Raw genomic sequence first — 15,811 nt, forward strand, 5'->3', positions numbered from 1 at the left:
CACCCATTTGCACAGTTGCACACAGAGGTGATTTTTTTTTTTTTTAAAGAAAACTAACATGAGTGTAGCTGCATAGTCTTAGCTCACTGTCACAAACATACCTGATAACAGAATCCCTTCAAATTACTTTTTTCCTCCCTTCATGTTTGAGGATAAAAAGGGAAGGTAGGCCTCAGCAAATCTGTGCACCACAGAAACATCAAAAAATGCCATGTACTTTGGCAGTTAGTAAGATTAACTATATTAAAGTACTCAGTTGCTGTGTAGCTAAACAGCTTTTGGCTGTCTGCCACGTAACTTTTCTTGGTCCATTCTTTCATATCCAAACGAGAAATATTCTGAGTCTGTTAAAGGGACAATCTTAGGAAAAATATTTTTCTTCCTGTAAATTTCTAAGTTGTGATATAATCGCCTTAAAAGACACTCAGCTTGCAAGCTTTTCTTGTCAATTGCTTTCACATTCCATTTCTTAAGGTTTAATAAATAAAAGGTATTAATGTTTTGTCTTGGTTTGCTTTCAAAGCCAAGTATCAAAAGAATGCAAAAAATCACCAACCAATGAGGATGGCAGAGGGGACATTTTGTTTAGCTGAGGTCAGCAGCTCCTTGTAGGCTTTGTAAAAGTTATTTCAAAACTTAAACTTCAGGCTGGTCTCAATCTGACAGTATCCCTTGAAACAAAAGGAACATTTCATTACTCCATATGATGTGTTAAAATGACTTGACCAGACACATTCACATAATTCATCTCTCAGCCACTTACATTACACTTCATGCATTATTACAGAAATAAGAGACTGATATAAAAGCCATCTGAAGATGCAGTGTCACAGTGAGATAGTGCAATGTGCCTCAGGACACAGAAGCTTTAATCTGTAGGTCCTCGATCAAGAAATTAATCAACAAAAAAAAGAAAAAAAAATACCTTCAGCGGTACCTTTTCAGAGGGGAAGACTATGGCATGGTTTTCAGCATAGCAAAAATGTACACAGTGAAGCACATCTAATTTCAACCGGTTTGTGAATTTTACAATTTAGAAAGAACAAGACCAGGTCTTCTTCCTGCCCAAACAAAGGTAAATCTGACTACCAAGAACAAGAGGAGGTTTCTCAAAGGCACAGCCTCAACAGATAACAGCTGTTACAAAGCAAACATACGAGTTTGCATTTCTGTGCCGCTGAATAATTCAGAGAATATGATAAAGTACTTTCAATTTTCTTTCTCCTTTTTTTTAAGACTATATTTTAAATTTTTTTTTTTTTTCCTGTGGGGAATCTCTGCTAATTTTACTTCTTTGTGAGCAGCATGTATACAACATACCTATGGCAAAAAAATAACTCAGTATTGAGAAGCTACTAACTTTTTATAACAAATCATTCCTTGAAGAGATGAGTAGTTTAAGCTGCTAAGTGACTCTGCCGTTAGAAAGGTAGTCTGAGGATCCTGAGAGTATAATTTTGCTGCTGGTTGGTAACCAAATGAAAAAAATAGTGCATTTCACCAAAGACAAACCTAGTGGAATTTAGCTATGCTGCTGCCTTGATACCAGAGGTGTATGCTATAAAAGAACCAGTAAAAAAATCTTGTAAATCACACACTTATATTTAATATATTGAAACAAAATAGTTAAGAATGCAAGAACTGTATACAGATTAAAAAAATATTTTTTAAACCATCTGATCTTAAAAATAGACAGTAGTAGTGAAGCTTAAAATACAACCACTCGCATTAAAATGTTTCAAGCAATACCACCTTGGCGTGTCCTGTTCCATCAAATGGCCATTAAGATAACGCATCAGTTGTTAAAAAGGTTGTGTTGGTTGGAGTCACTTTTTCACAATCCAAATCCACAACAGTTTTTCCTTTGATGGAAGAGCCCGAGCATTCCTGGTGCAAACTTTCCCGCCTCTCCGCAAGTTTAGAAGTGGATCGAGCCATCGAGCCACTTTGGCTTCCATTGGTTTGAGAGCAGACATTATTCACTTTAGTAGTTTTATTTTTGTGGTGGTTGTTGTAGACTTTGTATTTCATGAGGAGGATGAAGATGAAAACAAGAACTGAAGCCACAATGATACCCCCAATAATGATGATCATGGTTCCTCCAAGAAACTGCGCGTGAAGGGATTGGCACTGTTTGTATTCTTCCTGGGTTGTGAACTGCACACATCCGATCACTCTGGTTGCGGTCAAAGATGTCAAGCCATCATCATAAACAGCAAGAACACAGAGGTCGTACTCACGTCCTGCAACCAGATCAGTCAAGAAGAAGGATTTACTAGCAGCTGGAATCATCCTGGAAGAGAAAATGAGTACAGTAAACATCCAAGTTGATCGAGCCTAAGCCTTGTTTTGATTTCGAAGCCAAGTATCAAAACACCACAAAGAATCACTAACCAATGAGGATGGCAGAGGGGGACATTTAGTTTAGTTGAGGTCACCAGCTCCTTGTAGGTTTTGTAAAAGTTATTGTAAGACCTAAATCTTGGGCCCGTCTCAATCTGACAGTATCCCTTGAAACAAAAGGAACGTTTAATTATTCCATATGATGCGTTATTGATAGTCTTTTGACTATCAGTGCCGCTGTAAGGAAACTAACAGAGCAGACGATGAACACGGCAACCGGAACAAGCAGCAAAAAGCTAGCATTCCCTATGTTATTCAGTAGGGATGGAAGACAGAGATTTTGGCCATGACAATATCTTTACCTTGACCGTTTCAAACAAACAAGGAGTGGAGTGCACACACCAATGGCCAGAGGAGAAGTCACACTTGATTTGTTCTTTTGATCTGCATTATCTTAAACTTCCACAGTTTCAGCATAAAAGGGCATCACATGCCCTGTGCAGAATGGAATACGGTCAGCCTTTCAAAAACCATAAAGGAACTGAAACAACATACTTAAGGACTTAAATGGCAGAAAAGGATAAAATTCAACACTTTAAAATGTATTTTAGTAATTTTACATCCACAGGAAGCACATTTTGAAGATCGAGAGAAAAAGACACATTCAAACCTTTGGTCCCCAGATTAACCTTATTTCCATCTTCTAACAGCTCCGCAATGCTCAGTGTCTCATAATCAGGCAACCGGTAAGAGCAATCAGAGCGAAGCATACGCACTCGCGACTAAGCAGTACCTTCTGTAGCCCAATAACAGCATATACTGGCTTCCTTACCTTGACGCCACCCTACCATTGAGATTGTTCAATGTCAATTCCAAATAGTGCTTTACCACAAAGTAGCATCGGCACTAAATCGCCAGATGAGGAACATCCCACAAGAAGAGCTGTATGCTAGGTTACAAATTCCCACAGATCCCAGTCATGACCATACGAATTGCGGTATCTCATTGCAGACCAGCTCTCCCTATGTTTGGCTCGATTCCTCACAGGAATAAAGTAGCACTGTTGCAGAGGAGTCAGTGAAACTACATCCATCGATAGCGGGTGGGCACGTGGCCTTCTGGCCACAAAGGTGGTGTCAAACAGTCTTTTCCAAGTAGTCATCCATGGGACTAAGGACTATACAACGCTTTGACTGGAAAGAAAGAAGAGCTACGACTTCAAAAGAACGTTCTCCAAACACGTGGCTGCTACCACTTCTTTTATAACAACGGAATCTCTGTGACTATGAAAAAACAAAATCACTCCCTTGTTGATGTACATGCGCCATCACAGATTCATAGAAACGCTAAAGGAGGAGGCCCCCAGAGATCTCTAGCCCAGCTTCCCACGCAGAGCAGTACTATCACAAACAGTAGATCAAGTCAACCACGCTTCTGCCTAGCTGACACTTGAAAGCCTTCCATGAGCTCTCCAGGCACCATTCCAGCACTAAACTACCCTCCTCGTAGATATTGTTTCCCTAATGTCCAATTTGAATTTCCCAAAGCTCAACTCCTAACCATTGCCCCAGCCTTAATTTATAACAGCAGCTTTGCGACCTCCACAGAATGTGGCCACGTGCTGGGTTTTAAGGCTAATGAGATTTTTCACTGCAGGAAAAACAGGGTTTGAGAGGAAAGTACACAAAGATTCATTTGTCAAATTGAAAGACCCAAACAACTCCTAGCGTGTACCTAGTGAGTAATTTAATCCAAGGTTAATGTAGGAGAAAAGGTGCAAAGCTAGCAACTGCTTCAGACCAGCAGAATGAGCCCTTGAAATTCCTCATGGCCACCGTTATTCATTCAGAGTGCAGGCAACGCAGGATGAGCTCTCCCAGCTGCAAGCATTACAACAGACTTATCCTCTCTCTGCTGTGCAAGAATTACTTTATGGAACAAGCATTTTGTTGTGATTGTTGCTTTACAGTTATACATCTCCTGTGCTGGCTGACCACTGAATCCTCAAAGTACGTTTTTCCTTTCCCCCACAAATTTAATTCAGCCATGTCATTCTATAGCGTTACACCGTGTCAAAGAAAACACCAAGGTTGTGTTGTCTCACTGGACCAGGACTCCAGAAAGCATTTCAAAAGATCCTTAGCTTTTCAGGTAGCAACTTTTGGTAGTGTGCAGCTGGTGATTTTTCCACACTCTCCCCATGAACGTGGCCCTCAGGTATGGCTGGTGCTCCGCAGAGCACCGCTCATTTTGCTCTGTGGCTTGACATTCACCTTCCTAAAATATATACCATTATCAGTTATCAGACAAACATCTAGTTCACTTTTCAGTCTTCTGTTCAGCCACATTCCACAGTGACCACACATGACAAGAGAACACCATGGCTCAGACTAGACTGCATTCTTCCCTCAGTTCAAACACCAAGTTACACAGAAACTAAGCGGAAGATTCTTGCTTGTTGTGCAAAGGGATGCGACTGAGAAGATGGAGAATTTAGTTCTCTGCCTTCAAGACTAAAAGGTTTTGAAATCAGTCATGCCTCCCAGAAAAATACTGCTAGCAACTACATGGCACAAAGTCTAAAATTGCTTGACAGCAACAAAACTGTCACTGAACCTCAGGGCACAAATATGCAAAAAATTAAGGGGTGTCATAGATAACCTCTGCAGAAAGAGGCACCGTTTAGAAGAGCACCTAAGCAACAGGAATAGGAAGGAACCAACATACAGAAAGCACCTTTCTAGTCTTTACGAGTCTCTGCCTGTCTGTGAGAGGGAGGTGTAATTGCAAAAATTATGCTAAGTACTGTTTTCTAGCTTAACATACATATTATTTGCCTTATTCGGCAGCCTTTGATGCTCTCTTTTCTTCTTTCAAAAAACTTTCTGCATTGCGTTATTGTCAGGATTATTCAATGAAGAGTTTGGTACTGAAATTTGACTAATTGCCATGGAAAGCTATGTACAGCATATGCTGTATTACAGCGTGCCCCGCTATTGCTGAAAGACTTTTATAGTAGCTGTCATACAAAAGAGGACATTCTAAATGAAGGCCTTTCTGATCTCCTGTGCAAATCTTCTGTACAAATCTTCAATAAGACCAAATATATATTTGATTTCTGTCAGTTTTTCTGGTAATAGAAGGCTATTTTCAGCTCTGTGAATAAGGAGAAACGTATCGTCTTGACAAGGTAGAAGGGAAGGTTTCTACACTGGCTAAGCAGTTGTTCAGAGACTTGTCTCCCAGAAAAGGTAGCTGTTTTGGCATATTTAGGAAGTTTCAAGGAAACCTCTACGAATGAGTAAGGACAGCTCACAACTGAGTAGGCTGTCTGCCTACAGCCATGTCAGTAGTTAACCTCTGCATGTTTTCTCACTTATGCCTGCAGAACATTTACTTCTGCTGTAGTGTATAGTCTTCCCTAGACCATATTTACTTTATTTCAGTAATGCTGTAAACGATGGAATAGTGGTTAAATTCAATCAGCTTGACAAATTAGCAGAAACTTGAGTGTAGCCGTTGTAACAAAGGCAGGTCTTTAGTGTCAGGCTCTGGTGAATGGCGAGGACTTGTAGGAAAGGCCAGAATGTGGGCAAATACTGGGAGCAAGTGTGTCATCTGAAAGCTCTATCATTTTACCAGAACCCACAGACTACAGTTCAGAGAATGAAATCTTCAGAGCAAACTTCTCCATTAGCACTTAGTTTGACCTAATAACAGTTTAAGCACCATTGACTAGATTGTAGGTTTGTTACAAATGTATTCAGGATATCATAGGGACCTTGACAACCCCAAGTGACTGGGATTTAGGGGCACTGTGATTCTAAGCAGGGTAAAGCTTATCAACGTCTCGGTGGAATTATTCCATCTCAAACTTGGAGCTTGCAGCAAAGTCATTTACTTAAATAATTAGTTTGCATGAAAGACATTTCACAATAGCGATACAGAAACCAAAAAAACCGTGTCTGCCAGGAGATTCTCAAATCTCCGGGGATGCAAAAGCCTTTTACTTGGCTATTCTTTTGGGGGGCTTTGGTCTTTTTTTAATTCTTCAAGAAATGTTATTATGTTGTTTCACAATAACTACCCATCGGTTTTTTCTCAAAACCCCTCTTCATTTATATTCGAGTTTCATCAGGAACTAGCTTCCTATTACCTATAAAAGCTGCTGAAGCTCTGGTTTTTAGACACAATTCCATCAAATCATTTTTCAGTAGCTGAAAGGGTGCTGCCTTTTCTCTTCCATCTCTAATGCCAGAGAGTCTCCGTGTGCTTGGTGTTGGCCCACGAGCACCATCTTTCAAAAGGATCAATAGCAGAACAGTAACTGTCAGATTTAAACAAACGGTGCTAACATAACTGGTTTAGGAGCACTAACATCTATAAACGATAATCCGTGCCAGCGTTTCCCCTGCCATCTGCAGTCAGTCAGTAACAAGTAAAGCCCTTTGGTGAAAACTCAGCTGTGAAATCTGCTCACAAAACTTCTGACAAAACATCATTTTGTGCGATTGGAAATATTTCCTAGCAACGTTGTCAACAACAACAAAATAAACCGAGCAGCTTGAAATAGAGATGGAGTCTTTTGTTTGGAGTCTAATTGATAATGATGCTGCCTATAGGAAAATGTAACACTGTGGCCAGACTGCCTCAAATTAATCGCTTTTACTTTGGCCAACCCCTCTGCCCCCAGTCCAACGCCACCGTTTTAAAGGTTGGAAAAACAGAATTTATTTTCTGCTATTTCAGTCATTCAATTGGGAGTGGAAGGCTGGGGGTGAAAGGAAGGAGTGGGGAGTTTGAGGTGTTGGAGGGACCCCAGCGACAGGAGGTCTTTTTGAACTGATTCTGTCAATAAACTCCTGAGCACCCAGTTTCCTCAGCTGATCAAAGAGATTAAAAAGCAATCAGTATAGAGTCTTTTTTTTTTTTTTCTTTTCACAGAAACACCCACTGAGACCCAAATACGATCTATGACATCTGTGGAGGTAAACAACAGCAACAACAAGAAAGACCATTCTAAGACAGTATCAAATCCTAGACCGTTACTGAACCCAGGCTGCTGGCTGCATTTTTCAAAAGAATTATTTTCGCATGGTTGATGCTACAGTCTGGAAATGGAATGACCATGCTCCAGAAGATACAGACAGTTATGTAGCATTGATGGCAGGTTTCTTATTTATACAGCTTTCACACAAAGCATGCCAAAATTTTTGACAGAAGCAATGACAGCAAATGATTCTTATTCGTACTATTAAAAGAACCCAAACCAACAACATACTTCTGAATCAACAATCCAAAAGGAAACAGGGATGTTTTCCTCCTCCTCAAAAAAAAAAAAAAGCACAGCATCTTAAATGTTTGGGAAACAAGACATTGATATTTCATGTTTGGATGATCCCTCCGTAATACAACAACTACCATCCATCATTTGCATCTGCAAGGTCTTATTTGTATAAACCATGATGCAGCTCCAGCCGCAATCAGGTGGGCAGCCTCATTAATAAAGATCACGCGGGCTTGGGAAGGAGGGGAATGACAAGGGAGAAGTGACCTCTGCGGTCTGAGGAATGCCAACTTTGTATGGGCAATCCCGATTAACTCAGCACACAGTCAACTATAAGAACATAAGGTTTTTCCCCATAAAGGGAAACCTGAAGAAGAGGTTTCCAAGGAGAAACTCCCTGAAAAAGCCTGGAAGCTGCCATGACAACTGCTACGCTGTGAGATAAGGAGAAAAGCTACCAAAATTGAAGCCAAAGAGCGACACGTCGTGCAATCCTCTATGTTTACAGACGTCAGATGGCTCCTGTATTTCTGGACTTCCATTGGTATGTCCTCTTTCATTGAGGAATGACGGCTGGCTAGGTGAAGAAACGCAGATATGACCGTTTGTCCAAGATTTCCTCAAGTCTGGACAAACAGCCACCACTTGTGTGCCAGACCTGTTGGATAACCACAGCCATCCTGCCATACTCCAAACCCACTACAGTTACTGCATGCACACCCAGCAACTCCACCGGCTGAGAGACACGCTGCACTGCCTGCAAACCTGAGTCCATCCATACAGCGCACGTGTAGGGTCTGGTGTGTCAAGGGCACCCAGAAGGGAAACACAAAGTCTTACGGCACGTGCCTGACCAATGAGGAGCTATAAAACCCCTTTCAGACTTCACTGTTTGAAATCTCGTGTGGTCCTGAGGCTTTCCATTGCGCTGTGCTGAACTAATTTAAGAATTTCTGAGCAGACGTAGCGTGGCTGATTCCAACTGCTTTTCACGCAACAGATGTAATCATTGCTATATTGATCTGGCAATATATATCACCTTTTCCCCAAGAATGACAGCTCTGCCCTTTAAACAACGGTACTTTGTACTCCATATTAAAAGCAGCCTGCCTCTCCATTTCTAAGTTTTTCTCTCAACAGAGAAAACAAGGACATATTATCAGCAGTTTTATGCAGTATATAGACTCTCAATTATCTATAGAGAAGCATCACTATGAAATACTCATCGTCTAATTTATAGCATGTAGTTGCAGCTAATTAAAGTTAGATGATCACTAGCTATGAAAGATTAAATTCAATGCTTAGGAGACTATTGCCTTTGATGTTATGAGATCCAGCTTCTAATTGACTAGGACATCAATCAGATTGTTATGAAGCATTAGTAATCTGCTGCTTATATCAACTATGGTACAAACTGAAGTTTATCCAGCCTAGCTCAGAAATAGAGTCATGTTTTTTTTTAGTTTGCTGGCCATTTGAGGAAGCACCGGCAGACAAAATGGGAGCGCTGGCAGTTCCTTTCCAAAATCCAGGGGATTTTGAGCATCAGTTGCTGCCCCGCTTCTCTCTTGCGCACCAAGGGAGGCTACAAGAGAAAGGTGGGCCAGGGTCCTGTGGAGATGAGCCTTTTATCCCATAACCTAACACAAGGAGTAATTTTCATAAAGATACATATGAACTATAACAGCATACAAAAGAGGTGCATTTTCGTCTATACGTACACACAAAACATGTGTGCGCATCGTGACAAAGCAGCAATAAAATACCATGGCTTCTCTCCCAGATTAATTATTGCTTTCTAAAGCTTGTATAATACTCATCACGACTATTTTAGTATTGAAAGGTCAGTTCTGCTGATATCTCTTCCTCAAGACTAGCACTAGAAACCTGGGCGGGACACTTGAGCAACAACAGTTAAGCTAAAATTATAGCATTGTGAAGTCCAAATGGCACAGGAACTGTAATCGGCATCAAGACTGGAAGCTGTTTAAAGAATACAGATCCATTTATATCTCAGAGAAGGAAAAGCTGCACAAAGCGGTTATTACCATTCTTGATTCACTCTATATATGGCTGTACAACAACAGTTTCCGGCCTTTCTTCTGAAAACAAACAAGGCTCTTACTTTAAATATTGATGCTTTCCGCAAATTGCTACCTGCACCTTAATTTACTGATTCTGTATTCTTGCTACCCGTCTTGCCAGATGCTTCACTCTGATGCAATTTTCTTCCTCCATCACTAATGTCTGCCTTCAATTTTGCTAACCCCTGTCCCAGGAGATAGGTCAGTGTGATATTCTCTGTTTCACAGAAAGAGAGGAGTTAAGCGACTCACCTGAGACAACACAGCAACCAGCAGAGTCGGAAGCACAACTCCTATTTTCCTTTCCATATTCACCACTGGGAAAAATGCTGTGTGGCTATGCGTTGTGAATCTCCCAAAATGGGAACAACAAGGAGCAATTGTGTTGCATGGGCCCCTCGCTACAAGAAGGACATTGAGCTGCTGGAGCAAGAGCAACAAAGCTGGTGAAGGGCCTGGAGAAAAAGCCTTACGAGGAGCGGCTGAGGGAGCTGGGGTTGTTTAGTCTGGAGAAAAGGAGGCTGAGGGGAGACCTGATCGCTCTCTACAACGACCTGAAAGGAGGGTGTAGCCAGGTGGGGGTCGGCCTCTTCTCCCCGGTAATTAGCGATAGGACAAGAGGAAACGGTCTCAAGTTGCGCCAGGGGAGGTTCAGGTTGGATATTAGGAAGAACTTCTTCCCTGTTAGAGTTGTTAGGCATTGGAACAGGCTCCCCAGGGAGGTGGTGGACTCACCATCCCTGGAGGTGTTCAAAAAACGTTTAGATGTGGCGCTTCGAGACATGGTTTAGTGGGTTTAGCGGGCATAGTGGCATCAGGTATACGGTTGGACTTGATGATCTTTGAGGTCTCTTCCAACCATAATGATTCTATGATTCTATGTATGTGCAAGTGTACACAGGTGGTGTAACCATGTGCAGGGCACGTATATTATTCTTACATACATGGATGGATAATTTTATTGCAGTCCAAAGGGAAAAATCAGGAAGAATATCATCTCCCTCCCTTTACTTCCGTAGGCTCCCAGCACGGGCACAGATGAACGCACACCTACCCACAATTACCTATCCAGAGGGAGAAGGAAATAGAAAGGTGAGGAGAAATAAAGGAGTCAAAGGAGCAACTAAAATTCTCAAGATAAAGCAAAGTTGCCATAGCAACTGCTCTTCCTGTGGTACCACTCAACTTGACGGAAGCGACAGGCTTCTGATGCATCCTGCACCGCTTAATACTTTTTCCAGGCAGCAAGCTATCGCCTGCCAGAAATAAATTATGCACTGTGCTTTAGGTAGAAGGAAGATTTTCGCCTTCTGTAAAACTCCTTTGGCAGGACTGAAGCACTGCCACTGCTGGGTATGTATGCTACTACACATCTATTTACATCTTCATATATCAACAGACTGACTCCGTGAAACAGGTGTTTATATACCTTACCAGAAACATGGAGTCTGAGAGGGGTCTTGACCATGCAAAGGGGTCAGCAAACAAATCTGGGGACTCTTCTTTCTCCAGTACACATTAATGCACTCAACTTAAAACACTCCGGCATTTATAGCATAACTTGAAGTAGCAGTTATTCAGATAACTGCAAATGCAGAATTGCTGCCCAATTACTCTTCCTCTCACTTTAGCACAAAACTTCATTTAAGGATCCATATTTGATGATTACTCACTGTGGGAACTGAACAAGAACACATCAATATTCATCTCTGAGAGGCCCATTGTACTACAATCTATTACATTGTATTATTTGAAATAGCTGCTCTGTGATTTGAAGCATCAAGTATTTTATGGTTTTGTTATCAACCTGAGTCTCTTGGTGAACAGGAATCTGGGCCGAGAAAGGGGCATGCAAACATAGTATTCTTCCCCATTTCTTCCACATAGCTTTTCCTTAGGAACAAGGCCATTCAGCAGCAGCAGTAGTATTCAACTCTATGGATTTATTAACGAGCTACCACGTCAGTTGTTTATTTTTAGAGACTTTGGAAAGTTTAAAACTCATAGAGGATGAATTACTGCAATTATACGAAGGCTGCCAAGTCCGCTGACCAGCTGTCATGGCAAAGGATGAAAAATGCTGTTCAATAACTCTCTTATACTACTGACCGTGCCTGCGATGCACCCGCTGGCTCTCGCTGCTTCTCACTTTGCTTGCTTCGCTTCACTTTCTAGTGGGAGAATTGAATAAAATCCCTTTAGAAACCCCAATCCCAGCTAGTGAGACATCTCTTGCTTCGCATTTCCCTTCATTTCGCAACTTTGCACTTCTTTCAAACAGCAATGTCACAAATGTTCTCACAGCTGACAATTAAATGAGGCTTCGTCTTCCAGCTAGCTCCTCACCATCCCTGTCAGATACCAACAAGGCATCCTCCCACCCCCTGTTAAGAGACCCTTGCTTGCCCTCACCGAGTCCTCCTGCTGCCTTTCTAGCTCGTAGCTGTGACAACAGGAGGATGGATGGCATCCTTCCCCAAAGAGACTCTGGGGATGGGCATTCTAACATAAGACTTCTGAAAATCCCAAGTAACTGTAAAGTGAAATGTCTGTTTCGAGGACTTCATGCAATTTCCATGCACAGTTCCTTTCTTTTTTTTTTTTTTTTTTAACAAGAATTTGCTTGCAATGTTAGTTATTTGAAATAGCGACTGCAGCGGAACAACTATCCTACTTTCCTTTCCTTAGGGGACAGTGCTTACTAAAGCAGTATATTTGAACCCAAACTTTCAGGTATGTTATTTCTGAAGCTATTAGATGTAATCCTCCTTTCGCTTACTCCACTCCAAACTTTAGTGCAACCAGTGGCCTTGCATTAGAAAAATCATTATTGCTCAGTGAAGAGAAGTTATCATCCTTACGAAGCGCACAACTCTGAAACGTTAAATCCCAATCAAATGCTATCTCCCACTTTAAAGTCATTCTACCCCTCCCTATCCCTTCCACCCCCAGTTAATCACAAACGAAAGCCTATAAACAGAAAGGCAGATAATCAGAAACTGAACTGCACAGGGGAGCGGCTATAAACTTAATCTGTGCGCTGTCCACTGACAGCTAATATCAAATAGTTATTCCCAAGTAAATTTTACCAAATAAGCTCCAGCGGCTAAATGTGTAATACACACAAAATACACAACCTAAAACTTTCTGTGCGGTGCCCAATTCATACCAGTCAGTTTTATCCCCATGATACCACAAAACTGGAGAAAAAGGAAGCACGCAGCGACTGATACGGGCTGAAGTTTTGGCACAACATGGTGAGGCCATATCCATATAGGCAGAGTGTTGCTTTGGGCATCTTGATTTTTTTTTCTCTCTTCCTCATATTTTTAAGTAAAATAATTACACTTAATCAGTATAAAAGGTAACTAAACTCTCCATCTCAATTTCCTTAAATGTTAACAACTAAGATATTGCTCATCAGCTTCGCTTGGTCCATTAAACTGGACTATGAAACTTAATTATGTCTGTAAAGAGTTTAGAGATCCTCAAGAGGCAGCACAGAAGCAGATGTATTATTAGTTTTAATAGTGTAACTCCTCAACAATGGGAGTTTAACGAGCAAAGTCTAAGGCAGCCATTGTCTCCTCATCCCCTCATTTACAGTTACTGCTTGCAAGACAGCTCTCATTACGCAGATTATGTCAAACTATGCTATCCTTTTTTCTTACTTCCACTACTGACTTCACGGAGGTATGAGGATGGGTATGCGAGCAGGGTTACCTGTACACTAGTATGTCGTCAGCAGAACTGTTATACTGAATCTGGTACATTCGAATCCCAGGGAGCTGATGCTGAGAAGGCCACTGGATAAGAGCAGAGGACGACGTCAGCTCAGCAACCACGACCACCTTCTCTTGCTGAGCCTTTGTTTCATTTGGAAAGCTTGACTTGGCAGATATGAGAATATCTGAGGGGCCAGGCTCCGCATCTTTATCGCAGTTGGTACTGTTAGCAAGGTTAGGGTACGGGGTAATGAGGAGTTCGACTGGAGCTGTCGACTCTCCCGCAGCATTTGATGCTATGCAGGTAAATGTGCCCTTGTCAGTCAAAGAAGTAACCAAAATATCCAGAGTACCATTCTCGTAAGAAATCGTCCTAGACGTGTTAGAGACCAGCTTCCCATCAGGTGAGATCCAGCGAACGTAGGGATCTGGGTCGCCAACAGCTTTACACTTCAAAGAGACGCTTTGGCCTTCTGTCACTGTGAGTTTTGGGGTTCGGTGTGTTATCATCGGGGGTTCACAGACAAATTCCTCCTCTTTAATAGACCAAAAGTATTTGCCCATCAGTTCTGGTGGAGAGGCGCAGGTTTCCAGATCATCTTCTCTGGTGAGACGTCTCAACCACACGAGTTCGCAGTTGCAGTGCAAAGGATTCCCTCCAAAGCTAAGCACCAGGGACGACAGTGGAGATCCTTTAGACTTGGCGTACACCGGTATTCTGGAAAACAAAGGATCGGGAGGGATCTTTTTCAACTTGTTGGAGGTCATGTCTAGACGGGCAAGTTTGTGAAGGTTTGAGAAGATTCCCTCTGGCACAAACTCAATGAGATTATGATCCAAACTGACTGTATTGACATTAGAAAGTTTGGCAATTGTTTCCCAAGGAACGTTAACGAGATTGTTGTAGGACAGATCCAGGTCTTCAATTGTTTCAATAAAGTCATCCAATGACCCAGGAGAGATATAGTTTAACTGATTGTTACTGAGTATTAAATGCCGAAGGTTAATTAAACCTTTGAAATGATCTTCATTGATGTAAGTCAGTCTATTACTATCCAAGTGTAAGGCGTGAAGGCCTTTAAGATCAAAGAATGCATAAGGCATGATTTGACTTATTGTATTCCTCGATAGCGTCAAATGAATTAGATTAGTCATGTTTGCAAAATCTTTTCTCCTAAGTGTAGTAATAAAGTTATCCATTAACCTTAGTTCTGCTGTTCTCCTGTCAATACTGGGGGGCACAAAGAGAAGCCCCGTCTTCGTACAGAGAATTGTGAAGGATGGAGACAGGTTTTGACACATGCATCTTTTGGGACACATCATGGCCTTCACGGCTGTGCTAATAACCAGTAGATAGACAACCAGCCTTTCCATCGTAAGAAAAAGAACAGACCTAAAGGGAGGGGGGGGGGGGAAAAAAAAAAAAAAGAAGAAATCCATGTAAATATATTTTAATTAGGTATTAGAAATAGGTTTACATTGAAGTTTTCATTACAAGTCCACCTGTACAAACTGGAAACACCTTCTGAGACAATAATGAAATTACCTGCTATTATTAACTTGGATGTTTTTAGGGCTAAGAGCTTCTAGTTGTGTGCTAGTTTGGCTCCGCTCTCCTCCTGACAGCAACACTTTACATTGGCCTGTTGCCTCACAGTCATCACTAGTGCCACTCTGGGATGTGCTAACAGGGTTATCTACCTACTAGCAGCTCTTCACAAGCATGTTTTAAGGACAAGTGTTTTGTTTTTTTTTTTTTTTCCCAGGAGGTGGCAGAGGTCTAAAACTTCTACAGCAAATAAGAAGTACCACCTTCAAAGACATTTCTGAAAATCAAGGCTGTGTTCAATCAGAGAAGCAGGTATATATTTTTTTTCTGCGCAGCACAGGTAGCAGCTTTAGAAAAATAAATGTCATAATTGCACATGGTTTTGGTCAATGAAATTACCTCTGTGAAATCTTGTGTATGCCAAGTTATTTCCCATTGTACCTGTCGTGCTTGCCTGCTATACCAAGGGTAGATTTGCATTTTTACTTTACCTCCAGCTGGCTGGAAAATTGCTAAGCATTAAGTGTGGTGACTCAAGCAGCCATGAAAACTAAAACTCCCAGTCTGCAACGTAAAGAAACCATGTGTTTCACGCGAGTGTCCTGGTACAACCCAATTCCAAACTCCAGCTGGCAAATCCTACTCCAAAAGAAGGGTAGTGGTCTTTCTGCAAATGGGCACATGTAGTTTTACTTCACATACAAGCTCTAGCACGCTCAAAATCACAGCTGATGACAGTTAGTTTCATGTGATAATTCCTTCATATGGTGAGTAAATGTGGTGTAAAAATAATCAACTGCTGCCTTTGAGAATAAGAAACGCA

The 15,811-nt window shown here is 41.5% G+C and overlaps 1 protein-coding gene across 1 annotated transcript; it reads right to left on the reverse strand.

Moving 5' to 3' along the window:
- Nucleotides 1–1,782: 1,782 nt before the first annotated feature.
- On the reverse strand, nucleotides 1,783–14,825 carry LOC104156247 (leucine-rich repeat and fibronectin type III domain-containing protein 1-like protein). Its single transcript, XM_009710039.1, has 2 exons — nucleotides 13,438–14,825; nucleotides 1,783–2,293 (listed from the first exon to the last, which is right to left on the reverse strand). The coding sequence occupies exons 1-2, from the start codon at nucleotides 14,811–14,813 to the stop codon at nucleotides 1,783–1,785; spliced, it is 1,887 nt and encodes a 628-aa protein (XP_009708341.1). The 5' UTR covers nucleotides 14,814–14,825.
- Nucleotides 14,826–15,811: the final 986 nt, after the last annotated feature.

This window comes from Cariama cristata, unplaced genomic scaffold (assembly GCF_000690535.1).
Source record: "Cariama cristata isolate BGI_N322 unplaced genomic scaffold, ASM69053v1 scaffold36871, whole genome shotgun sequence".
Taxonomy (NCBI): Eukaryota; Metazoa; Chordata; class Aves; order Cariamiformes; family Cariamidae; genus Cariama; species Cariama cristata.